The sequence below is a fragment of the Gobio gobio genome (assembly GCF_949357685.1).
Source record: "Gobio gobio genome assembly, chromosome: 2".
NCBI classification, from domain to species: domain Eukaryota; kingdom Metazoa; phylum Chordata; class Actinopteri; order Cypriniformes; family Gobionidae; genus Gobio; species Gobio gobio.
The window spans coordinates 57,574,517-57,602,255 of record NC_137098.1 but is presented as its reverse complement, the minus strand read 5'-3'; the positions used below and the strand labels follow the sequence as shown (position 1 = coordinate 57,602,255).

At 37.9% G+C, this 27,739-nt stretch overlaps 1 protein-coding gene across 6 annotated transcripts in view; it reads left to right on the top strand.

Annotated features, from left to right (window-relative positions):
- The window catches only part of LOC307140433 (uncharacterized protein), a 109,837-nt gene extending 84,077 nt beyond the window's left edge, over nucleotides 1-25,760 (top strand). For all 6 annotated transcript variants that reach the window (XM_079839983.1, XM_079839984.1, XM_079839985.1 and 3 more), the window contains 20 exons: nucleotides 2,688-2,755; nucleotides 2,859-2,910; nucleotides 3,006-3,150; nucleotides 4,530-4,633; nucleotides 5,032-5,178; nucleotides 7,805-8,052; nucleotides 8,892-9,017; nucleotides 9,105-9,222; nucleotides 10,218-10,469; nucleotides 11,159-11,235; nucleotides 12,738-12,919; nucleotides 13,112-13,194; nucleotides 13,809-13,985; nucleotides 14,177-14,329; nucleotides 15,410-15,471; nucleotides 18,840-18,884; nucleotides 19,148-19,198; nucleotides 20,732-21,181; nucleotides 22,427-22,721; nucleotides 23,025-25,760. In XM_079839983.1, coding sequence (XP_079696109.1) covers nucleotides 2,688-2,755; nucleotides 2,859-2,910; nucleotides 3,006-3,150; nucleotides 4,530-4,633; nucleotides 5,032-5,178; nucleotides 7,805-8,052; nucleotides 8,892-9,017; nucleotides 9,105-9,222; nucleotides 10,218-10,469; nucleotides 11,159-11,235; nucleotides 12,738-12,919; nucleotides 13,112-13,194; nucleotides 13,809-13,985; nucleotides 14,177-14,329; nucleotides 15,410-15,471; nucleotides 18,840-18,884; nucleotides 19,148-19,198; nucleotides 20,732-21,181; nucleotides 22,427-22,721; nucleotides 23,025-23,083 — 2,894 coding nt within the window. In that variant the 3' untranslated portion in view covers nucleotides 23,084-25,760. The remainder of the gene's footprint in view (nucleotides 1-2,687; nucleotides 2,756-2,858; nucleotides 2,911-3,005; nucleotides 3,151-4,529; nucleotides 4,634-5,031; nucleotides 5,179-7,804; nucleotides 8,053-8,891; nucleotides 9,018-9,104; nucleotides 9,223-10,217; nucleotides 10,470-11,158; nucleotides 11,236-12,737; nucleotides 12,920-13,111; nucleotides 13,195-13,808; nucleotides 13,986-14,176; nucleotides 14,330-15,409; nucleotides 15,472-18,839; nucleotides 18,885-19,147; nucleotides 19,199-20,731; nucleotides 21,182-22,426; nucleotides 22,722-23,024) is intronic.
- The last annotated feature ends 1,979 nt before the right edge of the window (nucleotides 25,761-27,739 follow it).

The following is a 27,739-nucleotide window of genomic DNA, read 5'->3' as shown; positions in this document are numbered from 1 at the left end:
AATCATCTGGTGTCGTTTAAAGCCCTTTGAAGCTGCACTGAAACTGTCATTTGGACCTTGAACTGTTGGGAGCACATTGAAGTCCATTATATGGAGAAAAATCCTGGAATGTTTTCATCAAAAACCTTAATTTCTTTTCGACTGCAGAAAGAAAGACATTGACATCTTGGATGACATGGGGGTGAGTAAATTATCAGCAAAAGTTTATTTAAAAGTGAACTAATCCTTTAAGTCCCCTTATTATCTACTATTTCAAATCTCATAATATTGTTTTGGAGGTCTCCTACAATACGTTTACGTGCTTCAAAGGTATAAAAAAACACTTTCATTTTCTGATATATATATATATATATATATATATATATATATATATATATATATATATATATATATATATATATATATATATATATATATATATATATATATATATATATATATATCAGAACTGAACCGAAAACCGTGGTTAAAAACCGAGGTATGTATTGAACCGTGGACTAACTGTATTGTTGCATCCCTAATATATATATATATATATAATATATAAAGATTTACACTGGCAGCTCAGAGCTGTACAGCAGCATTTAAGTTTGAAATTGAATGAATAAATGTAAAAATAAAACACTACATAGACTTCACTATAAAATATACATCGATTCTTATTAAAGCTACTGTATTAGTTTATCAGTCAAGAGCAGTGAGTGATTTTCTCTTTGTCTTTTGTTGTTGTATTAACATTAAATGCATAGTTCACTCAAAAATGAGAAATGAGTACAGGTTTGGAACAATATTAGAGTGAGTAAATAATGACATAATATTAGAGGTGAACTGTCCCTTTAAGGATAGCGTGTTCACTGGTCTGCGCTGCTTTCAATTTGCTTTCAAGACCTGCGTGCATCTAATATACAGACACGCGCTGATTTTACTTTCACTTTAGACATAACCGAATGTGTTTATGTAAACCTTGTGTGTATTTGACAGTATTAGCGCAGTAAGACGACTTAGTCCAGTAATCACGTGTTTGACAAGCGTTTAGTGCGCGCGTTCTGAAGCACACGCCGGCAAGGCTTTAAAACGGATGCAAATAATGAACTTTGGTGATTGTGAATAACTATAGTGTTCCGTGTGTATAACTCTACCACTAACGTGTGATGTGAATGTATGTCGTGTTGTTCAGTATATTGGGATGGAGGCAAATGATAGAATTTGTAGAAAAATAATGAATTAAATGCGAAACCGAAAAAAACGCAATTCACAGGCGCGTATTAAACCGTGAAGGCCATACCGAACGGTTCAATATTATATTGAGAATTGTGGCATCCCTAATATAAATATATATATATATATATATATATATATATAATATAGTTGAGCTGTTGTGTCATGGATTTCAAAAGACTCATTGCTCAAAAATAGGAAGCAGTTCTGGTAATGTCATTCACTTCCTCATGGAGCTTCTGAAGAGAAAATCTTATTCAATGAGAGAGAAATGTTCCTTTCCTCCCTTCCCTCATTATTCTCAGTCTGTTCTCTGTTCTTTACGGAAGATTTATATTTCTAGTGCTTGTTGGCAAGTTCCTGGGATTTAACTTGTGTGCTTGGTGGAGTTTCCTGACTGGAAGGAATTCCTAACCCTAAGCCCAACTGTCTTTACCACTTTGACCATGAGCCAGAATAGCAAACACAATAGCTTCCGTTATAAGTGCATGATTACATCCTTATGGTTGGTCATAGAGGTGAAATCTCTGCAAACCGAAAAAACTGTGTTTATGCTTTGGTAACAAATAATAATGTATGCTTATATAGCAATCTTTATCAAAGAATTGAAAGATTGAAAACTTAAAAGTGCAGTATGCGATTTCTGAGAAACACTGTTGATATTCGAAATCAACCCAAACAAACACACCCGCTCCCTTCATTGCTCCATCCCCAAAATGCATGAACATGCAATGCAAGATCTCATTATCATAGTGAAGGAAAATAACGCTTCGCAAAAAATAAAGTGAAGATGATGAATGAACATCAAGGAAGAACAAAAAAAGTACACAAAAGTATATACATGCAAGAGTTGGTTGTTAGTCGGCAACAGCACACACTCAAAACCATGTTATTCACTTATGGAGCAGAAATGATGTAACCTCAGGATCCGTTTTCAGGCCTTCCTACTTTCCGTTTTCAGGCCCTGTTCACACACCCCACTAAACGAGAAATCGAAGCGCTGCAACCCGTCCCTGCTCTCAGCCATCTCTCTTTCAACAGTCTTTCTTCAAATCTCCCTCTTGCTCACTCCCTCTTCTTCCACATCACGTGTATACGCCCCCTACTGCTGATTGGCTGCACTGTGTTGTGGTGCTCGGTCTGATCCACTTTGAACAGCGTTTCTCAGAATTAGCTTACTGCACCTTTAAAGAAGAAATTTGTAGTTTCGCTTACACTAGTGCCACCTAGAATTACAAAATTAAGCATATTTTCACCCCCCCCCCCCCCCCCCCCCAAAATTAGACATGATAACTTGGCAACTAACTGAAATAAATAAGTTCAAGTAAAAGTGCTAAAATACCTCAATTAAAAGCACCTATATAATACTTACATTTACAGCACTCACAATATAGCATCTTTATCAAAAAAAAGTGAATTGCAAATGAGTACTTTGCTAATGTTTTTATTTGTGATGTTTTTCTTTTCAGATTGCAATGTGAGAGTTCACAAGAGCTGTAGAGAAAACCTCCCCATTTGTCCCAAAAGCAGAATGAAGGTTTGAGTTGTTTTCATTCTAAAATGTGCCACATTCTTTCAGTTACACGTCGATAAAAGTGTCTACATTGCGTTGTTAAAAAGAAAAATCTGTTCCTCTGCAGTTTGCAATACCAGAGTCCACCAATATGCCTGTCGTCAATCTACGAACAAAACGTGGGTTTGCTTGTGGTTTGTTTAGATCTCTTTTCATTTCTCTTATTTTTTTATGTCAACTGATCTTAATGGTGTATCTATGATTTTGTGTGTAGCGTCCACAATGCGGGACCGTCCCTGGTCTGCCATCTTTTCTCCAGAGGAACATTCTATGATTCTTCCTTCCAGACGACCCACCAGTATTATGCCCTTCCACAGCAGCAACCTCTCGAAAAGCATGTCCATCAACAATATTGCAATGTTAGTGCACACACACACATTGAGTATTCTCAGCATTCAACTCAAAATATAGTTACTGAGTATGCTCGGAATAGAATGCATACTACACTGTATCAGTGTTGTTATTGATAACTAAAACTATCAAAAATGTTTTCGTTAATTGAAATAAATCTGAAATAAATCTGAAATAAAAAATATATATATTAGATTGAACACTTAAAAAACTGTAGATGTTAGATAAAAACTAGACGTTACATTGTCAACTAACTGAAATAAAATGTTTAAAATGGAGCTAAATAAAATAAGAGAAGGAAATAAATGAAAGAAAATGTATATACTATAAATTATATAAAAAATATTTTTTTTTTAAATGAAAACAGAAAATATAAAAATAATCTAATTCAAAATATGAATAAATCCTATAAAAAAGATGCATGTGAAACTATATAGCATGTAATGATACATTAAAAGTAGCATTACCTCATTATGTTGCATGTTTACAATCAACAATAGGTTTCCAGTTAAAATCTCAGCACTATATTCATAAATTGCATTTTTAAATCCAGAACATTTGGCAGTTCAGTATCAGAAGCAACATGACATCATGACTTTGCGTAAACATACACGGCACTTTCTAAAGGTAAATGGCGTGTTATCTGTATGCATTTTGAGCTATCCGCGTGTATGTCTATGCCGTGTGATTCCGCATGTATGTGTACGCTGAAACGAACCATAATCTCCGCGTGTATGTCTACGCCGTGTGATTCCGCATGTATGTGTACGCTGAAACGAACCATAATCTCCGCGTGTATGTCTACGCCGTGTGATTCCGCATCTATGTAAATGGTTTTGTATACATACTAAATGATGTTTTTTTCTAAATGTAAAAATGCAGAATGTTTCTTGTGATGGGTAGGTTTAGGGCCAGGGGCAGTGTGTGTGTGTGTGTGTGTGTGTGTGTGTGTGTGTGTGTGTGTGTGTGTGTGTGTGTGTGTGTGTGTGTGTGTGTGATGGGTAGGTTTAGGGGTAGGGGCAGTGTAGGGGGATAGAATGAAACGGCGTTTATAAACATGCTAAAAAGCGATTATCCGTCTTGATAGCACGCCAAAATGGCATAGCGAATTGGCGTGTCATACATACATCAGTCTGTCAGAAGTTAACAAAAAGTCCAGAACAAAAGGTCAAGCAAAGCTTATTGCATTGTGGGATACAGTATCTAGCACAGTGTCCTTGACATTCTTCACATTTGGGCAAATATAATGGGTAATGTGGGTTTCAGTGTATATAGACAATTTTCATTCTGTGCACAGCATGCATACGGCATTCTTGGTATGCGGTGCTTGGTAGATTGACCTCGCTGATCTGCTGTCATAATCACACAACCTCATCCCTTCCTGTAGGTTTGACGATATGTCTCTGAGAGGTATGCGGTATCTGTCTCAATCCACAGACTCCCTCCACAAACCCAATAAGGTCACAGCGTCCAATGAGTCTCTAGATGAAGGTGAGCAGACATATTTCTTCCTGCATTATACCAGATGCAATTTCCTGCCCTTTCAAACGCTTCAAAGCGGATCCAACCTAAGATCTTTCAGGGAAGAATGACATTGTCCTGCATGTTTCCTCTTCATCATAAAAAGCATTAGTCCTCATCCTCTTAAAAACAAGTAATTAATTGTCAGAGCTATGGCTTCATGGTTTCTGCATGCATGTGGTGCTCATCTGGGAGGCTGAGTTTTGAATCATTATGGGCTGTATTTAGTTCCTGTCCTTTTTCTTCCCCTTCTACTCAGTAATTTCCTTCATTCTTCACTTTCACTATTAATAAAATGGCTTTTTACTGTTTAAAGGTTTTCAGGTTGTCTAGCAATGTATGAATAAATGTTTTGTTGGTTGCTAAAGGAACTGAGATGGTTGACAGCCGTCTGATGGGGGAGTTTGAAGCAGACGCTAAAGAACTGGAGGCCGACTCCTGGAGCATTACTGTAGATAAGAAATGCCTGAAGCAACTCAAGAAGGACATCATTAAGAGGCAAGACGTCATCTATGGTAAGGCTGTGGTAGAATTGAATACATTTTTCTTTTTCTTTATGGTCAAAGCATTTGCTGTTCTGAGCTTTTATTTACAAACACTGACTAAATGAGTGCGAAATGTGTCCAGGGGAAATGTGTCCAACGTTAAGGGCAGTTGGTTTTGCAGCAAGACCAGCTTACAAGACAATATACAATGCATTAAAGAAAAAAATAAGATTAAAGATGAAATAGAAGTTAAAGCTACACTGTGTAACTTTTTTAGTTTATTCTTAGCTAAAAACACTTAGTTCTTTCAAAAATATATGTGCTCATTAATGTATATTTACTTCTTTCAAGTAATAAAGTATTCTCGTAAGTTTATAATATGCCATTGAAAATACATACGGGTGAGGGGTTCGAATGCGGGTCGCCATGTTGCCCCTCCATCTTGAAAGTACATTAGCCAAAGAGGGACTTACCCGTAAATTCAAGCTTCGGCTTTCGCGTTTTAACACTCGATGGCACCGTGTCGAATGTGGACAAGGTCGAACTGGAAGCCATGTTAATCTTGGACTAAATCGGCCACCGTAGGAGTTAAAACGAAATCGGAATTGAGAGGAACAGAAACTAATATTCACTGGATGGTCATATACAATTTCACAGCTAGATGGGAGAAAATATCACACAGTGTAGCTTTAATAAATATATAGCAGGGCTCCAGACAAAAATATAAATTAAGGATTAAAAGATTTTTCAAATGCCACAAAAGAATAAACACGTTTTAATTTTTCACGTGCAATTATATGGGTGGTGTTGAATTTCATTTTTAGCTCCTTCCATTCTTTCTCATGAGGACAACAGTTTAAGTAAAAATATAAGGATTGTGTGATATAGTGCATATATATAGCAAAGGGCCCTTTTCTATAGTTATTTTTCTAGCTGACTAAAGAGTTTATGAGCACTGAGGTAAATTTGACGTTAAGTGACATCATTGTTCTTAAGCCATTTTTTTACAAGCTCTTTCCAAGGTCGAAATGCTGATTAAGCGATCTATCAGGCCACATTAAAGAAGGCCAAAAAGTTTGTTAATTGTTTACTAAAATTAACAAACAAGTTAAGTGAGATATTAAGGTGACGGTTAAATACAAATCTTCCTGCGATTTATGGATGGCTGCGCTACAAATTAATGTGAAGTTCAGGCAGAAACAGCAAAGAGTAAAATATTTTGAGAATAAGCATCCATATCCGTATCAATTAAAAACGAGAATTGTTACCGATTAGTTCGCGTCCACACAGTATCTGTTGTAGTTTATCCACGTTGTGCATGGAATAGACACTTACCTTCCTGCACTTTTACAGTACTTGGATGTTCATTCATTGATACTTCTCCGTCGCTTTCTATCTCTCTCACAGCCGTCAGCGTGGTTGCTCGGTAGAGATTTTGACAAGTGTTTCTGACGCGTATTTTGGCATGCAGACTCAGTGAGGTTTTTTTCCACTTTAACTTTGCTGTGCATCGTCTCATTTTATTACATCAACACAACAACAGATGTGATAGGCTACTAATCACAGAACATGCAGGTAAAAAGTAAAAAGCAATTTTTAATCATAACATGTAAATTTATACAGTCGCCAATGGTGATCTCAGCAAAAATATCACTCGCAAATTAATATTTTTGGTCGCAAATGCAATCGGTTTAGTCACAGTCTGGAGCCCTGTATAGACGCATTTTTAAAAAAATGACAAAACCACAAGAAAATTACTAATTCTTGAGCTAAATTAATTCAAAATATACTAAAATATATAATAGCATCTCGATGATACTAATACACTGCCTGGCCAAAAAATGAATTTGAATTTCAGTAGGCAAATACTTAAGAATCCATGATTGGATCATTATTGCAGAGATTATTATCTTTATAAATAACATCACAACATTTATTTCCATCAAGAGGTGCATACATTTTTGATGATTTTGTATTGACAATGCAAGAGTAAAGCACTCTGTCAAGTCTCCTCCAGCACATCCCAAAGACTTTCAATGAATTTAGGGTCTGGACTCAGAGGTGCCATTTCATGTGTGAAAATGATTCTTCATGCTCTCTACCAAATATTCTTTCACAGTCTGAGACTGATGAATCTAGACATTGTCATCCTGGAATATGGCCATGATGTGTCTTCCTACATGGCTGTTTAAGAAATGAAAAGCTACAAACTCCATCAATTAGGGTTGGAAGAACTTTTGCCAAACATATAATATGCTAGAAACATAATAATTACTACAATAATGATCCAATCATAGACTCTTAAGCATTTGCCTATTTAATTCCAAACAGCAACTTTTTTTTTGTTAGGCCGGACAGTGCATAATACATAAAAATCAGTAATTTAGCATCAGTGTTGACCTTCACTTGAAGCGGTTACTTTTGGTTCCTTGGGTTAACAATAGGTAAAAAGTAACGCATAACTGACTTTAATTGTAAACCAACATCTAAACTAATTTAAGTGAACAGTGTAGAAGTAATTGGCAACTTTAACATGAGAATCTCTTGCTGTTCAAAGAGTCTACATCTCTATTCACTGGCCCAAAAGCAATAAGAATGGTAACTGCTGCTTTTCCAGATGTCTGTATCTAAACATCATCTTTCTTTATCAATCCAGAGCTGATCCAGACGGAGATGCATCACCTGCGGACGTTGCGGATCATGTCTAATGTGTACAGTAAGGGCCTGCTGACAGATCTCCAGCTGGAGGTCCAGATGGTGGAGAAGATGTTCCCCATGCTGGAGGAGCTCCTGGAACTCCACTCGTTCTTTTTCAGTGCACTGCTGGAGAGGAAGAAGGAAGCCAGCCTGGATGGGTTGAATGGCTTCGTAATCCACAGAATAGGAGACGTGCTGGTCAACCAGGTGAGGGTGTTTGATTTTACTTAAAGGTAAAATTTAAGGGTTTCTCAGGGGCAGTTTACACAATACCATTTTTAACTAAAACCGGAACACTTTTCATGCATTTTGGTCATTCATTTACAGGACAATGCTGTTTTTTGTGGTGGCCTGGAAACCCAAACTTTCAAACTTTTTTTGAAAACGATACCATTATCGCCTACTGCGTAAACTACAAAAACGTGAATTTGTTAAAACTGTATCGTCATGCGCATGCATATTACGTGTTCAGTCTATAGGTATGCGTGAGTACTTGCCAACCAAAATAACAATGGCAGACTACAGGACTGTGTTTGTGCTGCTCAGAGTACTGAGTTTCTTAACGTTTCTCCAGCAAGGTGTAGATTTACTGCACCACTACTACGACCAGCCGAGATGCTTTATTTACATATGTAGAAGAAATTAGTTTGTGCACAGGCACATAATGTTTCTTTACAAAGGGGCATCGCCAACTACTGGCCTGGTAATACAGCATTTTTAGACATTTCAATGGATCCGAGTGAACGGGGATTTTTTGACAATGTTGTCGTCTGTACACAGAACATTTAAAAAAGCAAAGAAAAAACTTTGTTCTGAAACTGTGGTTTGTGAATTGATAACAATCACAAATGTTGTAATAAAAATATAAAAATAATGAATACAAATCATTTTAAAATAAGAACAATCAAAATAAAACACTATGTAAAAAGGATGAAGTATTTTTTTTGTTCACTTGCATGTTATGTGTATATGTTAACATGAATTATCAGCGGATTCATTGTTCATATCCTATCTCCTGTAATAATTTATCTCATGATGTGCTTCAGTTCTCAGATTCCAATGCAGAAAGCATGAAGAAAATCTATGGCAAATTTTGCAGTCGACACAGTGAAGCAGTGAACTTCTACAAGGAGCTGCATGCCAGAGACAAACGCTTCCAGGCATTCATCAGGGTAAACTCTTCAATTCATTATTTTGGTAATTCTTCCCAATAAATCCATGAAGAGACCTAACGGTCCTCAATGTGGTTTTGTTTCCAGAAAAAAATGAGCAGCAGTATTGTCCGGCGGATGGGCATCCCAGAGTGCATTTTGCTGGTGACTCAGCGGATAACAAAATACCCGGTGCTTTTACAGAGAATCCTGCAGCACACTAAAGGTGAGATTTACTTTGACCAGTTGCAGTTATGAGCTACGATTTGGTTTTAAATCTTTGTTTAATCAATCAGACAATTCTTAGCAATAGTGTTTGGACTAAATGGATATTCCAGCATAAAATACATATTTTGTGGGAGCTCTAATTCACCCAATAAATAGACCAAAAATGTAGCCTGGCTCCGCCCTCTTCTACGTACTTCCACTCAATGTTCATTTTCCTTCAGTAGTCCTTCTGGGATTGCGGTATATTCTCTGGTTTTCTCCGGTCAAATTTTAACCGTTCCAATCAGCAAACAGGGGGAGTAGTATTTTGATCTTATAATAAAAGCATAAAACATTTAAAAAATATTACTGACCCCAATCTTTTGAACAGTAGAGTAATTTATTTTTTTTAAGCACTTTTGCAGGTGCTGTACATCATAGATTGAGACGTCACAGGCCACTTTCAAAGGTTGTGAACTACTCAAATGTTGTTGTGCTTCGTGTCATTTACAAATACACAGATTTGAGGAGATAACAAAACAAGACAAAAATGAGACAAACAGATACTATGAAATTGAACTTGAGCCAGAGACGTTGGCAAAAAGCCTCAGTTCTCCAAACCGACTCGCCCGTCGGTGTTTAAATAGCAGACCAATATTTCTCTCTCGGTAAACACGCTTGTCTTACGGATGGGCCCTGTGCCGCGCACATGAGCCACGACGTGTAAACATTCCACATATACCGCAAATCACTTCCAACTGTTGCACAGTGAGCCTGAAAGGCTTTTTGGTCACGTTCCCAACAAAGACATTTTCAAATTAATTAGAGCATCAAGTATAACAAATATCCTTTCAGGAGCAATTTGAGAAGGAGCTTATAGCTCTCAAGAGGGTTTTATCCTGCCAGTCTAATACTATAATTAAACTAAATGCTTGCAAATTTTTTATAGGAATTTATTACAATTCAATATCATATAAACTTGTGTGTGTGTCTGTGTGGTGTGTGTTTGTGCAGAGAACGAGGAGGATTTTGAGGACTTGACGCAGGCGCTTCAGCAGGTGAAAGACATAATTGCTTCAGTGGACAGTAAAGTAAATGAACATGAGAAGAAGAAAAAGTTGAAAGAGGTCTACGGCCGTACGGACAGCAAGTCCATCACGCGCATGAAGAGCGGCCAGATGTTTGCCCGAGAGGACCTGCTTCGCAGTCGGAAGCTTCTCCATGACGGTCCTCTGCAGCTGAAAAACGCTGCTGGACGACTAAAGGGTAAAACTCTTTAATGTTGTTACAGTAAATCTCGTCGTAGACCTCATTTCTTCAACAGTGGGTGAAAAGGAAAACTATTATATATTGGGGATTCTTCCATTTTGAAAAATGAAACGTCGTCAAATTATTTTATCTGTATTAAAGATCCCATGTGCTGAAATCTGATTGGCTTTATCAGCCTCCAAAGGGATTTTTGAGAGTGATTTGTGATTGTACTAAAGACAGATATTTTGAAAAAAGTTTAAATTGAATTAAGGTGCATTCACGCCATGTCGGAATTATACGATTTTAAATTGTTAAAAGCGTTCACGTCCTCGTAGAGCTCATAATTACAACTTGTAAGCTGGGAATTTTCTCCTACTTGTACCACATGACCGCTGTACCACCTGATTGCTGCAGATTCATTTAGGTGTTGATAGTGTTGACATAGAAATGCATAATTCCTAGTCGACGAGTAGTGTTGTCATCTCAAAATTATGGTAATTATGATATGGCATGAACACAGCATTATAATTATAATAATTATTTGCCAGGGACATCAACAATGTAAATCATTTAATTTAATTAAAATTAATTAAAAAATTTTATTAAAAGGTGCACACAAAATAGTATTGCATTATTATTTGTGTTTTTTTAATTGAATGTTTACTGTAATAGCAGCGTCATCTTTGTTTGTTTTTTTTTCCTAGATGTCCACGCACTTCTTCTTTCTGATGTCTTTGTGTCCCTCCAAGAAAAAGATCAGAAATATGTTTTTGCATCTCTGGTGAGTGATTGGATTTTGTGTCCTTCTCATTTTTAACATTAGTTAATGGTTCAGTATGTAATATTGACAGCTAGTGTTTGAAATGGATACTGCAGTCCAAATTTAAAGGGTTAGTTCACCCAAAAATTAAAATTAGCCCATGATTTACTCACCCTCAAGTCATCCTAGGTGTGTATGACATTCTTCTTTCAGACGAATACAAGCAGAGTTATATTAAAAAAGTCCTGACTCTTCCCGGCTTTATAATGGCATTAAGACTTGTTGGTTCGTTTTTGCCCAGCCCTATCCACAAGAGGCGACAAAGCTTGCGATGCTCCTATACATCGTGTCAGGTTAATCTTTCACCATAAGTCGACTTGCGTACCACTGACTGCTGGAAGCAAGTTATTTTAGTCTATAAAGTTTTAAATATGGATATTTTTCTTACACAAAGCTGTAGCATTGTTTTTCAGAGAAACATGTATGTTAACTTAGCATGTTTCCTTAATATCTGCACACATTTTATGGCATTTTTATGTGTTAGTACAGTAAAAAAAATTACATACAACACCTTCAAATCATTAGCCAAAATGAACTATGATCTATCAATTAGCACTAAATTTTTTTATACAGCATTTATTAATCTTTGTTAATCTTAGTTAATAGAAATAAAATGTATTCATGTTAGTCCAAGGTGCATTAACTATTCTTAACAGATACATTTTATATATTAAAAATGTATAAGTATATGTTCAATTTTACATCACCTACGATAAATAAATGCTGTAAAAGTACTGTTCTTTCGTTGTTAATTAATGCTGTAAACTACTGTTTACAAATGAAACCTTGTAGTAGTGTTACCCATATTTTTTTATAATGTGCTTCTATAAAGATTCTTCAAAGCTTTCTTTGTTCATGATGTTTTTACAAACCCTCTGCTTTGAAAACTTGGACATTTCTCACTCTGTTCCATGATACAGTCAGAACAAAAGTATCATCCTCTGTTATTGTGGATTAATTTCATCACTGACTTCCTAAATAGACCTATGCTTTGCATTTGGCGTAAAACACGTTTAATTTGACCTAATTTCTGAAGAAATAGTTTGTTTGTAAAATATGACCATATGACTGGGGGAAATTAAGGGGAATAAGTTGGCCTCATCATCAAGCCACAAGATTTTATTGGATATCCGTAACACAAATGGTGCATTAAATGTAATACTTAGGTTTGTGTGTGTACTTAGGTTTTTGTGTGTGTGTGTGTGTGTGTATGTGTGTTTGTTTGTTGTTTCAGATTAGCAAACACAGTGTATGACTGTAATTTTTGTTTCCAGTGTAAAATGTGTAAATGTGTTGATGTTCTGTTCAATTAGCTGGTTACAATTTTTTTTGCCCTGTTTTTCTCTCCTCCTCCTCTTTCCCACTTTCCATCTCTCTGATCTCTCTTTCTCTCCCTGCATGTTCGTTCCCCTTCACTCCGCCCTCCTCATTCTGTGTCTCACGCTTCCTTTTCTCATCAACAGGACCAGAGAGCCACCGTTATCTCACTGCAGAAGCTGATCGTGCGTGAGGTGGCCCACGAGGAACGCGGCCTCTTCCTCATCACGGCCGGCATCGCAAATCCCGAAATGGTGGAGGTTCACGCCAGTTCCCGAGAGGAACGCAACACCTGGATGCAGCTCATTCAGGACGCCATGCACTCAATGTGAGTAGCAGATATTCTGATCCATCCCTCTCCATTGATGCATTAAATAATATTTTTGTTTAGAAAATCAAATGTATCACATAAAAATTAAAAAATGTAAAAATTTAATGGTGGATGGTTGGTGTTTTTGGAGGAAATGTATATTCACGAAGGGAATGAAAGGGTATTTGACAGCCTCTTGTGGGTTCACAGAGAAAAGGACGATGATGAGGGTATCCCGAGTGAAACGGAGGAAGACAAAAAGCTACTCGAAACCAAAACTAAAGAAATGAGAGGTTAGAAGCTTTCTCTCTGTTTGCTTACAATACCTATAATATTAGTATATAGTAGTAGTATATTGGCCGGGGGGTTGGGTTTAGAAGTTTTTTTTATTACACACACACGCACACACATTTTTAAGTAATCCATTTATTTGTAATAAATAAATAAATAATGTCTAATTTTATATCTATGATTTCTGAATATTTTATCTGTATATTTATATCGTTAGGCTGGGACTACTAATCAAAAGCAATATCTTTTGAAAACTTATTAATGTTTTTTTATGATGGGACACTCAATAGTGTCTTATAGTCAAGTTACTGATTTGTTAGTGTTTTTTGACCATTTTGTTAAAATTATCCATTTCAGACGAGTCATTTGCTTATGAATTTTTTTTTGCAGTATGTTGTTGTTGCATTCACTCAGTGAGGAACATAAACGATAGTCATCATCAATTTTATTATCTTTGTCTTAATTCAGTTTTGTCATTACATAAAATGTTCCTGATTTCTTTTGACGTGGCGCTGTTCATTTTTATACTGTAGCGGTTTTAGTTTTATTAAAAAATCCACATGCCTTATTATGATTCATTTGCACATGATAACACCTCCTCCTCTGTGTTTTCTAGACATGCTCCAGAGGAAAGATGAACAGATCGTTTCACTCCTGCTGGAGAAGATGAAGCTTTTCCGTGAAATGTGCGGTTCATCCGACGACATTGCTTCGTCAGTCAAAATGCTCTTCAGGGCCAACAGCGAGGACGTAACCAAGGGGGAACCCATCATGATAGACGCTCTCAGAGAGGGTAAGAAACGCCACCAGCGTCTTCAGCTGTCCTCCACCTGTCGTCTTAAAACTGATGTGTTATTTATGAGTAATTTGTGTTTGGTGGCAGCTGTGGCAGCATCTCATTTCCAGCTCTAATGTTCTTCCAGGACTAGTAACTCACTTAATGTAATACGGTTAGTGACGTGCATGTGTGTGTTTATGTGGCAGTGGAGATGTTGCAGGCGCTGGTGAACAGCACTCTGGGAGGGGCGGTCGGGCAGCAGGTGGCCTGCGCTCAGGGGAACATGGGACCTGTGTGTCTGCCACGAAGAGCCGAGACCTTCGGAGGCTTTGACAGCCACCAGATGAACATCTGCAAATGTGAGACATTTAATGTACTCGTCAGGAAATTAATAATTGTTTGTATAACTACATGCAAACCAACTTCATGTACCTATTTTACTACAAGATTAGATTCTTTTTTCATTGTTTCATTAAGAAAAAGTCTTATTTGTTAACATTAGGCAATGCTTTAACTAACATATGAACTAACAGTGAGCAATATATTTTTACAGCATTTATTAAAGGGGACCTATTATGCCTTTTGGGGTCAACTAGAACAGGTTTTCATGTTTGAGTGTTCAAACAACATAATTTTTCAAATATTTTACATCGTTGCAGCACCTCTCTTCCCAGTCTGTCAGTAACGCTCTGTTTGGTTCCAGTCTCTATAAAGCCTCTCCCTCTGAAATGCTAAATGTGCTCTGATTGGTTGGCTGGACCAGTGTGTTGTGATTGGTCAACCACTTCGAGTGTGTTTCAGAAATGTCACCATAACAGCGAGTTTCAACCATAGACTGTAAAAAAATTCCGTCACCCATAGGATTCTGAAGAGCAGTTTTGAAGCGTAAAGTAGGGTTGTGCTGGCTGTTGCCATCTTGGCAGCGCGTCATCGCGCGTCACTCCCGGATAACAGAAAATGGGCAAAGAGGCGGGATGTGGGTGGAACTGAGCTGACGAGTAAACGAATGAGTTATACAAAAAATCACCCCCTCACAGTTGTCATGAAGGGCAAAATTAGATATATAGACCAAAACCACGATTTGTACCAGGCTGTAAACGTGTTTTTTTTTCTGCTGTAAAGTTGGCCTTTTTAACATTGGGCTCAATGAGATTCTGCTCCCTTTGGAGGCTGTCCCTAGCGGCTAGTCGATGAATTGCAGTTTAAGTCACTTCCGCATTGGCTTCAAGAGAAACTGGGGGAGGTTGCCGCTTGATTTCAACTCACTACTAACTCAATTCAATCAGGCCTAGCTTCGTTTTGTGTATGATTTAGGCGGGAATTATTTAAATGAGGAATATGTCTTGTCTCCAAGCAAACTTTCTAAATCTTTTTTATATAAAGCATGATTGATTGCTGATTGGATCCTGCTCACAGTCATTGTGTTTGTGTGGCTGTAGATGGTGACAAAGAGGAAGCTGAAGATCTTCGGAGGACAGAATCTGACAGTGTACTAAAGACGGTAGGAAGCCTGTGCTCCAGCCAATAAGAAATTAGCTAACACTATCTTACCCAGTCATTATTTATGTTCATGAATCTGAATGTATAAATATAATAATATATAATAAGATTTTTTTTAATTGAAAGAAATTAATACATTTATTCAGCTAGGACACATTAACTTAAAAATATGTCTTCACTGTCACTTTTTATAAAGTTACAACGGATTTCTATTTCAATTAAATGCTATTGTTTTGAACTTTTCATTCATCTAAGAATTCTGCTTTGTTTTCAAGTAATCATAAATGTTTCTTGAGTAGCAAATCAGGATATTAGAATGATTTCTGAAGGATGATGTGACACTGAAGACTGGAGTAAAGATGCTGAAAATTACATTTTAAAATATATTCAAATAGAAAACAGTTAGTTTGAATTATATTTCATAATATTACTGTAATTTGCAGAGTATAAATGTGTGTTCACACCAGAAGCGTAGTTGGATGCTTGAACATTTTGAGTTTACTCTCTTCATTCGCGCGTGAAATTCACTACACAACAGATGCAAATTCGTGTCATGGGAGGGGCTTCTGCCAGCCGACTCGTCTCGTTGCGAAATGGCTGACATGGATTGTTTTAAAATACGGCGAATAAGCTCAATTTGCCGGCTTTAACTAGCTTGTAGTCTCAATAGGGTGAATTCAGGGTGATTGGGACACTTTTTCCAAGTCATCTAAATGGCAAAAAGTGTCCCAATCACCCTGAAATCACCCAATGTATAGCTCACATTGACTAAAGAGTGTTTTTTACAACTTACCAGATTGTCCAACCTCCTCACTCACTTTCTTCCAAGCAAGATCCTTTTTATTCCTGTTTCTATAAAGTACGAAGATGTATCGTACAGCTCCGGGTATCCACATATGATTTTGTCCTCTTTTGTTGTTACTACTAGAGCAAGCTCCTGATTGGTTAACGCGGGGCGAATATCCACCAAAGTTCAGATTTTTCAATTTGCGCGAATCACACGTCAAACGCTCAATTCGCGCCGCGTCATTCATGCGAATCGCTCTGCAAAATGTCTATTCGCGTCTTTGCATTGACTTAACATGTAAATCACTTGCGCGAAACCCTTCATTCGCGTTTGGTGTGAACGCACCATAAGAGACTTCTTTTTTTTAACCAATTTTACCAACCCCAAGCTTTTGAGCAGTTGTGAGTGTGTGTGTGTGTGTGTGTGTGTATATATACAGTGAGGAAAATAAGTATTTGAACACCCTGCTATTTTCCAAGTTCTTCCACTTAGAAATCATGGAGGGGTCTGAAATTGTCATCGTAGGTGCATGTCCACTGTGAGAGACATAATCAAAAAAAAAATCCAGAAATCACAATGTATGATTTTTTAACTATTTATTTGTATGATACAGCTGCAAATAAGTATTTGAACACCTGAGAAAATCAATGTTAATATTTGGTACAGTAGCCTTTGTTTGCAATTACAGAGGTCAAATGTTTCCTGTAGTTTTTCACCAGGTTTGCACACACTGCAGGAGGGATTTTGGCCCACTCCTCTTCTCAAGATCAGTCAGGTTTCTGGCCTGTCGCTGAGAAACACGGAGTTTGAGCTCCCGCCAAAGATTCTCTATTGGGTTTAGGTCTGGAGACTGGCTAGGCCACGGCAGAACCTTGATATGCTTCTTACAGAGCCACTCCTTGGTTATCTTGGCTGTGTGCTTCGGGTCATTGTCATGTTGGAAGACCCAAGCCTCGACCCATCTTCAATGCTCTAACTGAGGGAAGGAGGTTGTTCCCCAAAATCTCGCAATACATTGCTCCGGTCATCCTCTCCTTAATACAGTGCAGTCGCCCTGTCCCATGTGCAGAAAAACACCCCCAAAGCATGATGCTACCACCCCCATGCTTCACAGTAGGGATGGTGTTCTTGGGATGGTACTCATCATTCTTCTTCCTCCAAACACGTTTAGTGGAATTATGATCAAAAAGTTCTATTTTGGCCTCATCTAACCACATGACTTCCTCCCATGACTCCTCTGGATCATCCAAATGGTCATTGGCAAACTTAAGACGGGCCTGGACATGTGCTGGTTTAAGCAGGGGAACCTTCCGTGCCATGCATGATTTCAAACCATGACGTCTTAGTTTATTACCAACAGTAACCTTGGAAACGGTGGTCCCAGCTCTTTTCAGGTCATTGACCAGCTTCTCCCATGTAGTTCTGGGCTGATTTCTCACCTTTCTTAGGATCATTGAGACCCCACGAGGTGAGATCTTGCATGGAGCCCCAGTCCGAGGGAGATTGACAGTCATGTTTAGCTTCTTCCATTTTCTAATGATTGCTCCAACAGTGGACCTTTTTTCACCAAGCTGCTTGGCAATGTCCCCGTAGCCCTTTCCAGCCTTGTGGAGGTGTACAATTTTGTCTCTAGTGTCTTTGGACAGCTCTTTGGTCTTGGCCATGTTAGTAGTTGGATTCTTACTGGTTGTATGGGGTGGACAGGTGTCTTTATGCAGCTAACGACCTCAAACAGGTGCATCTAATTTAGGATAATAAATGGAGTGGAGGTGGACATTTTAAAGGCAGACTAACAGGTCTTTGAGGGTCAGAATTCTAGCTGATAGACAGATGTTCAAATACTTATTTGCAGCTGTATCATACAGATAAATAGTTAAAAAATCATACATTGTGATTTCGGGATTTTTTTTTTTAGATTATGTCTCACAGTGGACATGCACCTACGATGACAATTTCAGACCCCTCCATGCTTTCTAAGTGGGAGAACTTGCAAAATAGCAGGGTGTTCAAATAGTTATTTTCCTCACTGTATATATGTAAGTCTCAGTATTAAACTTGAGTCTGGAAAGCATATTAAGTTTAAAACAGGAAATTATGTATGTACAAACATCTGATAAACATCTCAAAATTAATGGATCCTCATCCTCACATACATATAATGTTCTCTTGTTAGCCAGCATATTTGACGTAAAAAAGTTTAAAAATAGTCCTAAAAAGTCCTAAAAATAGTCATTTATAATGAATTGTATGCATTCTGTCTATATAAACTGATTACATAAACTGTTTCATATTACCCATACTGCCCCCTAGTGTCATTTAGTCTTTACTACACACACACGCACTGTGATTATATCCTGTCAGGTTTTGTAGCTAATGGCAGTCATTAGTGCAGCGGGAGCTCAGTGGAGGGTGGAAAAATGAATAAGTGTCCATTAGGAGCGCCCAGCATCGGCTGACTCTTTAATGTGCGTAATGAGCAGCGGTGTGCTGGGCTCAGGCCTGCCCTGTGGTAGGTGCTGGGCCGATTAAACACTCTCAGCCGGGCTCAGTAAAGCTGCAGTCTCTGCTTGTCTGCTCCACAGGGAGGAAATGCCAACCTGCTGCTCCTGCTGAAGAGAAACAGCGAGGTAAGACAGAGGAGCATGCTTCTTTTCGAGTTCAGGGTGTTATCCTTCAGCGCTGCTTGGGGATGTGTATGTTGTTTTTAGCTTGCTGAACTGGCAAAGAATCAGTGGACTTGGATAACAAGTAGAGATGATAACAGCTGTTTCCTATGACATTCTTGAAATACTTTTAGATTTAATCGTTTTATGTATTTTTGTTTTTCTTGCTGTCTGTTGTGAGACTTAGCAAATGACAGTCTTTCCTGATGACTTGTGTTTCCTGACAGCAGGTCCTGACTAGTGTCACTCACCTTCATGAACTCCTGACCTCACTTCAGGTATGTATTGTAAAAAATATATATATATTTATATATAAAAATATATTATTTTATATAAAGAATGTAGTATATACAGACAACTGACATCTTAAGTAACACAGTGTATATCTGTAGGATTTCAGTACAATAAACATTCAGTTTTTAGTTTCAATGTTTGTTTTTCGACATATCTTTTTAGATAAATGGTATCAATCTCAGACAGGTTTGTTAAATAGTTTGCCAGGTCGACTTGGGTAAATGGAAACCTTAAAGAGGTTGATCCACATTATTGTCTTTATCACTTTTGATCAATTGAATCAACTTTTGATCGTGTCCTTGCTAAATAAAATTAATTTCTTTCTAAAAAAACATACATATGTAAATGTATTGGCCATTTATTAGGTACATCTTGCTAGTACCGGGTTGAACTCCCTTTTGCCTTCAGAACTGCCTGAATTCTTCATGGCATAGATTCAACAAGGTGCTGGAGAGATTTAGGTCCATTTTGACATGATAGCATCACACAGTTGCTGCAGACTTGATGGCTGCACATCCATGATGCGAATCTCCCATTGCACCACATCCCAAAGGTGCTCTATTGGATTGAGATCTGGTGACTGTGGAGGCCATTTGAGTTTAGTGAACTCAATGTCATGTTCAAGAAACCAGTTTGAGATGATTTGAGCTTTGTGACATGGTGTGTTATCCTGCGGGAAATAGCCATCAGAAGATGCAGTGGTCATAAAGTGACGGACATGGATCATCCTGACCATGTCTACATGCATCGAGTTGCTACCATGTGATTGGCTGATTAGATATTTGCGTTAACGAGCAGTTCAACAGGTGTACTGTACCTAATGAAGTGGCCAGTCAGTGTATAAATACATGAATAAATTTTTTTTATATGTAACAGTTATAAATCTGATCATGTACTTTTTAATGTATTTCCAATAATATAGAGGTCATATAGATCATGTAGATAAATCAGAATGTATATTTGTAAATTCTACTGCTTAAAAGTAATATGCACATGCATTTATATATTTGAATAAATAGTTCTAAATCTCAACATATAGATGTCAATCCTGAGTACATAAATGCTGAATGTTTGCAAATCCAAGTATATAATATCTATCTATCTATCTATCTATCTATCTATCTATCTATCTATCTATCTATCTATCTATCTATCTATCTATCTATCTATCTATCTATCTATCTATCTATCTATCTATCTATCTATCTATCTATCTATCTATCTATCTATCTATCTATCTATCTATCTATCTATCTATCTATCTATCTATCTATCTATCTATCTATCTATCTATCTATCTATCTATCTATCTATAAATATTTTGTATCATTATTATATATTTTTTTCAGTTACTGTATATAAATGTTGTTCTACATGATTCTATACAAAACTTGAATGTATATTTATACATTTGAATATGAATATATTTATACATTTGTATACTTTCCTCATACCAGCCACAGTGTGTGTTTATAAATAATATCTTGTTTTAAATGGTTTCTACTTGAATTTTACAGGCCGTAGTGCTGCAGCAGGACACTTTTATCGAGGACCAGCGTCAGGCCCTGAGCGAGCGCACCCCGTCCCGTTCCTCCTCTCGTTCCTCCTCCCGTCCCCCCTCGCTGGTGGAGCAGGAGAAACAGCGCAGCTTGGAGCGGCACCGTCAGGAAGCCGCCGCTCTACAGCGCCAGCAAGCCGCCCACGCCGAAGAGAAGCGACGCAAGGAAAAGGAGTGGGATGTGAAGGAACGGGAACTGACGGACCGGGAGGTGCTGGTGCATGTGAAGGAGGAGGAGATGCGAAGGAGGAACAAGGAGTTAGAAGGGGCGCAGCAGGAGCTGCTGGGAAGGAAGGATGATTATCAGAGGGATCTAGAGAGACTGAGGGATGCTCAGAGGAGGCTGGAGAGGGAGAGGGAGCAGATGCAGAGGGAGCTGGAGAGAGTGGAGCACCTCCGGGAGGTGGAGGTGAGGCTTGAACTGCACATTCAAGCAGGGTTTTTGCCCTATTTTCATCAGCGTATTACTCATCAATCATTATTTATCACTTCGAATAAATATCCGAAGACCATTATCTTTTTACTGCAGCATTTTATCTTATTTTTTTCTGGTGTTGAGAGCAACCAAAACACTCATTTAAGAAATTCCAAAAATGTTACGTGTACATGACTGGATAATATTAGATGAATTAAGAAAGGTCTAATTTTGAACCATTCTCACGTTGACAAACTTTTGATTATCATCATAACGTCTTGTTCACTCTGCATCTTATTTTATATTTGTGAGAAAATCACACAAATGTATCCTAGAAAATACTACAAATTAGAGAAGCACAATACATATGTATGTATGTTAATGATTTATTTGATCAGGATTATTAGGATTAGGGATGCAAATTTTGGCCGATAAGATAACCGATAATCTTTCTATTTGAAAACCGATAACCGATATATTGGCCAGTAAATCTAAATCCAAATTTTTATATAATTTTTGAGAGCCAAAATTTTGGATTACAAAAACAAAAGTGTCAACATTAAAAGCCATGCCCCAAGCAGACAATTATAATGTTCCCATAATTATATGTAGCACTTAACACATGTTGCACTTAACTGTATTTCCCTCAAGTGATTTCAATCATATTTCAAGCAATTCAAAACCATAATGACGAACTGTGCACATCTAAAGTGTCTCAGATGAAGGAAATAATCCATTATTTATCAGCTTTTATATATATCAGCCAAATTTTCTTATCGGGCCGATAATGATAACATTATGGTGGCCGATATCGTGCATCCCTAAGTCATATTAGTGCAATATTATACAGATTTAAAATAACTATATTATATAGATTTAAACTGTCACTTTTGATCAGTTTTAAACCCTCTTTGCTGGAAAAAAGTTATAATTTCTTATAATTAATTAATTTAGACATTCGTATTTATAGGCCATTTATGGCTGTAATATGAAAATAATTATTGTATCTTCCAAATTTTTTATAATAGTGAGTTTGTTCTTCATCATCTGCGTTCCGAATAACGGAAGTTACGTAAAGCCAGTCGATTAGTTTGTAGCTTGCAGTTTTGCTCCCCTTCCAGACAGTCTAACAAACAGCATGCATGCTTTGACACTCTGACCTGTGATGCTTGTGATTTGTCATTTTCTGATCTCATTCTGATTTGAGTTTTAACTCATAACATATAATTTGTTCCACAGGCTCGGCTTCAGCGCACCCCTTCCAGCACATCGGAGGACTCCCTAAAGCTCCAGAGCAGCAGCTCCATAGAGCGAGAGTTCTGGGAGGGCGAGTTATCGTCCAGCCCCAGGAAGAACTCTTTGTCTAGGATGGACTCCAAACAGAAGGGCCGCAGCCTCTTCTCCCTGGGCGGCAAAACTCAGAGCATAGAGGGTCAAAACCAGATGCCCACACGACTGCTTCAGCTGGCTTCATCCAAGGAGAAAAAGGACAAAAAGAAAAAGAAGAGCAAAAGCCAGTCTCCTCAGGATGCAGGTGAACACAGCGAACTCGCATGCACTAATTCAATAGAGATAATGATAAAGAATTAATTCAGTTAGCCTGGAAATCACAACCTCCATATCCGTTCTGACTGGAATTGGTAACAAGTTCTCTGACGCAGAACGTCACACATTTCCATTTAAATTGCAAAATGATTGGTCAGGAGGAAGGGGGTTTGCATTAGAAGGTCTTTGCACATACCGAACAAGTGAATGTATCAATCTCAGATGTTCGTTACACTGAGAGAGATGTCTGTATTAATTGTGGTTCTCAAATCCTGCTGGTTTTTGTCTACAGCATCACATCTGTTGCCTCTGGCGGAGCCTCCTATGGATGGAGAGATCTTCTTCTGCTGATTTACCCATCATCCCTTCTGTCCAGATCATTCCCTCTCATGGACTTTCTATCAAATCATCTTCCAAAGTGCCCTCTTCACGTTAAGGCATACCGCAGTTTATGGTTCATCTTACATTTTTAAAATGTAATAAATCACACAAAACATTTCCGGGTCATATTACACCCCAAAATAAAATTTTTGCTTAAAGGATTAGTTCACTTTAAAATGAAAATTACCCCATGATTTACTCACACTCAAGCCATACTAGGTGTATGTGACATTCTTCTTTCTGATGAACACAATCGGAGTTATAGTAATAAATATCCTGACGCTTCCAGTGAACGGGGCTCCATAGTTTGAAGCCCAAAAAAGTGCATCCATCCTTCATAAATGTACTCCACACGGCTCCGGGGTTAAATATACTCGATATACTCCCGCCAGACCACCTTCCGTATTCAACTTACGGAAAAAGCGCAACTGGCACAACGTATGACGTCAGACTTAAGTGTTTTGAACCGCAAGAGGTGTTACACTTTCTTAGCAAGTTGAATACGGAAGGTGGTCCGCCGGAAGCTAGATATTTTACTTTATAAAGTTTTATGAATGGATATTTTATGGATGTTTTATGAATGGACACGCGGAGTCGTGTGGAGTACTTTTAGGATGGATGGATGCACTTTTTTGGGCTTCAAACTCGTGAGCCGCATTCACTGCCATTGGCAGTGATCAGGATATTTATTAATATAACTACAATTGTGTTCATCAGAAAGAAGAAAGTCATATACACCTAGGATGGCTTGAGGGTGAGTAAATCACGCGGTAAATTTAGTTTTTAAGTATTTTAAATTCTTTAAGCAAAATTAAGCATTTTGTTTTTAAAGTTTTTTTACTTTGTTTTTATTTTATTTTTATTTTTTTAGAATAATTCCATTATTTTAATAACAATTTAGCACATTTACCCCTAAATTCTTATTACTGTAATGTGTGCGTGTGTGTATTGATATAGATAGATACATACACACACACACACACACACACACACACACACGCATATGTATATAATTTAGTAATATTATTATTTTATTTTGGGGATAAATGTGACGTGGACATATTTTCTGCAAGACTGACCCAAAGAGCAAATTGCTACAGTCTTAGATTTGCACTTGCTTCCAAATGTTTGTTTATCAGATATAAATCCCATCTTTCCATACATTGTTAAAATGCACAGATTGTCTGAATTTCAGTGTCTCGGTTGTCAGCACTCATCTACAAATCAATTGTTCCACCAGAAGTTTTAGAAAACACAAAAAAAATGTAAACAATCGGAGCTTCCCTTATTGGCCAACTTTTTAGGAAGAGAAAACATTTCGGCTCATTGCACACAAGAGTGACGATTTAAAATTTAATCCCAGTTTTAACATTTAAACGGATTAGGGGAAGAGAGGTGGTTTTCCATTTTCCCCATGTCTTCTATTTTAGTTTCTCGAAGGAGTCCCGTCTTTGAAATGCCACCAAGCACTTTAACACCATTCACTTGTTTCTCCGAAGATGACAATCAATTTTTCATTAGCATTCCAAAGATAATGCCCTAAGGACAGTTTTTTTGGGGGGTGGCTATTGTATAACATACCAAGGCATTTCATGCTAGTTTGAGATTGTCTTATCCTTCTGCATTTAATACTTCATGACTTTAGCAGGACGGATGAGTTGTAAATACTGTATGAATCGTAGACTCCTGGAGGATATTTAAAGCTACCTGCTGGACAGGTAACGGAGATAAACATCCACACAGGATAATGTACCTAGCCTATACGTTCACCCTTATGGATCGAATGCACCGTATCATACCTAAATATCAATAATAATACTTTTAACACCCCGTTTTTGCACTCAAAGTGTCCACTTATTTCATCATACATGACTATTCACCATTCACACATACAGGCTTTTGTTCAGCTAGAAGTTTTGTTGGCCTGATTTTGTTAGGAGTTATTTATTGGTCTAAGAACATTTGTTACATGCTCTTAAAGTCCCATTTGTGTAGGTTTGCGTTGCAGTTTTCACCTGCACTGACTTAACTCCAGCATGAGGGGGCAGCAGAGACACATTTTATAATGGAAAGCTCCTCTATGGATTTACATAACTTGATGTCAGAGGAGACACAGTGACGCAATGCAGGAATTATTATTTCGTCATATGCGCAAAGGGAATTATTGATTTGTAATTGAAGGAAAATGGTGCCTTTGGCCTTACAGAACTGTCAGGGACACTTTTGCCCTCAGGAACAAAGCGACAGGGAAAACTCAATTCAGGCAGTATATTGTTGACATGTCTCATAAACGCATAAATGTAAATTGAAGTTGCTTAGCCTTAAAGAAATGATGGTGTGCACTAAAATATAACCCAGCATTTTCTCAGGAGTATAGTTTCATTATTTTTCTTCCATCTTTATATTGACAGTAAGGTTTCATTTGTACATTTAAGGTACATATGTTCTCTTGCTAAATAAAAAAAGGAATAACTAATAGTATGTAAATATTTTGTGTAACATGTTTAAATGTAAAATTCTGAAAATGTTTCATTCGTGATTAATTTTGTAAGATGTGTTTGAGACGTAATGCTTTATTTATCATTGATCTGGTCTCGAAACGGAAGATGCAATATTTTCCTCACATTAAAAGCTATTGCAAATTTTCTGCCGTGTACCGTCTTTCTTTCTCTTGTTTTTAATTTGTCCATTGAACTGGAGGTTATTGTATGTTTCGTTCAAATTCACAAGTGACTGGAAAAAAACAGATCAAGGTTACCTTTTCCTTTTAAAAAGATTAAAACATTTAAGAAATTGCCACTGTATAAAGACTTGCATACAAAAAGAGCCTTTGATCTGTCCATTTCATGCAGTTTGCTAAGAGAAAAAAGAAAGAAAAGAAACCTGGATTAATCAAATTCCAATGGCACCACTAACCTGTCATTGTTGGTCAGAAATTAGATATGATATAGGTCCTTTCTACTTAGCTACCAGTATTTTCATGTCCCCCATCATCATATGCCATATTGAAAAATTGTTTAACACTTTAAGACAACCTGAGGATGAATTTGGTTTTGAGCAGAAGTTGCCATTTTTGTCATGTTGCTGGGTTCTGTATCTACACTATATTGCCAAAAGTTTTGGGATGCCTGCCTTTACATGCACATGAACTTTAATGACATCCCATTCTTAATCCGTAGGGTTTAATATGGAGATGGCCCACCCTTTGCAGCTATAAGAACTTCAGCTCTTGGCTTTCCACAAGGTTTATAAGTGTTTTTATGGTAGGGGTGTCCAATCCTGTTCCTGCAGGGCCACTGTCCTTGCAGAGTTTAGCTCCAACCCCAATTAAACAGTGGGCAGAAATCGCCAACTTTCTGCAGGGTCAATAGCTTCAGACCTCCAAATTTAGTGTGGCCTTCAGATTAGCTCAAGAACAGTGTGTAGAGAGCTTCATGGAATGGGTTTCCATCATAGGCGGAGTTTCACTTTTGTGCTTGGGGGGCACCTTGGTGTATAATTTATTATATGAATTAATTATAATTCCAAATGATTTACAGGGTCCCTACGCAGTGCTCACTGCTCCCTGAGCGCGGGATATCCGTTGTCGATCGCTCATTTGTAACGCCTGCAACATCATCAAAGAAAGGCTCCAGCTATTATAGCTAGTAGTAGTAGCTACTATAGTAGCCAATAGCTGTATATAGTTTCACTCCACATCAGTTGTGTGTGTACTGTTTGATACAATGTCAGTCATTGTGATATCAATATTTCAATTATAAAGATAGATATTACAAAGATATAAATATATCAATCAAGCATTATTAGTAAATTCTTAGCAGTGGTTAGCTTTAGCTAGGGATGGAGAAACGTTTCGGTTACTAACGTAACCTCGGTTCCCTAAGATGAGGGAACGAGTATTGCGTTTTGCTAAAACGCTATGGGGGAATTCCTTTCCTCGAGATATTGAAGCAAATTTTTATCCAAAAATACTTTTTATACGCAGTGCAGCTGCACAACTCTCAGCAGGAAGCAGCTGCGTGCTGATTGGCTGTGCCGCTGCAACTGCAGCAACCTATAGCGAGACCGTGGGGCGGGACGGACCAATCAGGTCCTTCCAAATTCCCGCCACAAGGGGCAACAGAATTTGCATAGCCAAGGGTATATAAGACCCACTCTCGCAAGGTTAGTCAGGTTAATCGACTGAAGCGACTCCTGAGCAAGTGAGCAAGCACGGCAAGCAAAACGCAATACTCGTTCCCTCATCTTAGGGAACCGAGGTTACGTTAGTAACCGAAACGTTCCCTTACGAGAGTACTCTCGTATTGCGTTTTGCTAAAACGCTATGGGGGACCAATGCAAAACGCCGTGCTTGCTTAACGGCTCTAAAGCCGACGACACCAAACCCAGGCCAACCTAGGTGGGCCCGTAATATGATATCAATAATTCAGAATGAGCCAGACCTGAGTCGGGCCCTAATGAGAATGAACACGATATACGTGCAATAATAAGTATAGACCAGACATAGTCGGGTCTGGAATAATGAGTGGCCAGATAATTCGAGCCGTATAAGGAATATGCTTATGACTTATACAATATTCAACCCAGGCCGGACTTATCGAGCCTTAAGGGGTTAAATCTGTTTAC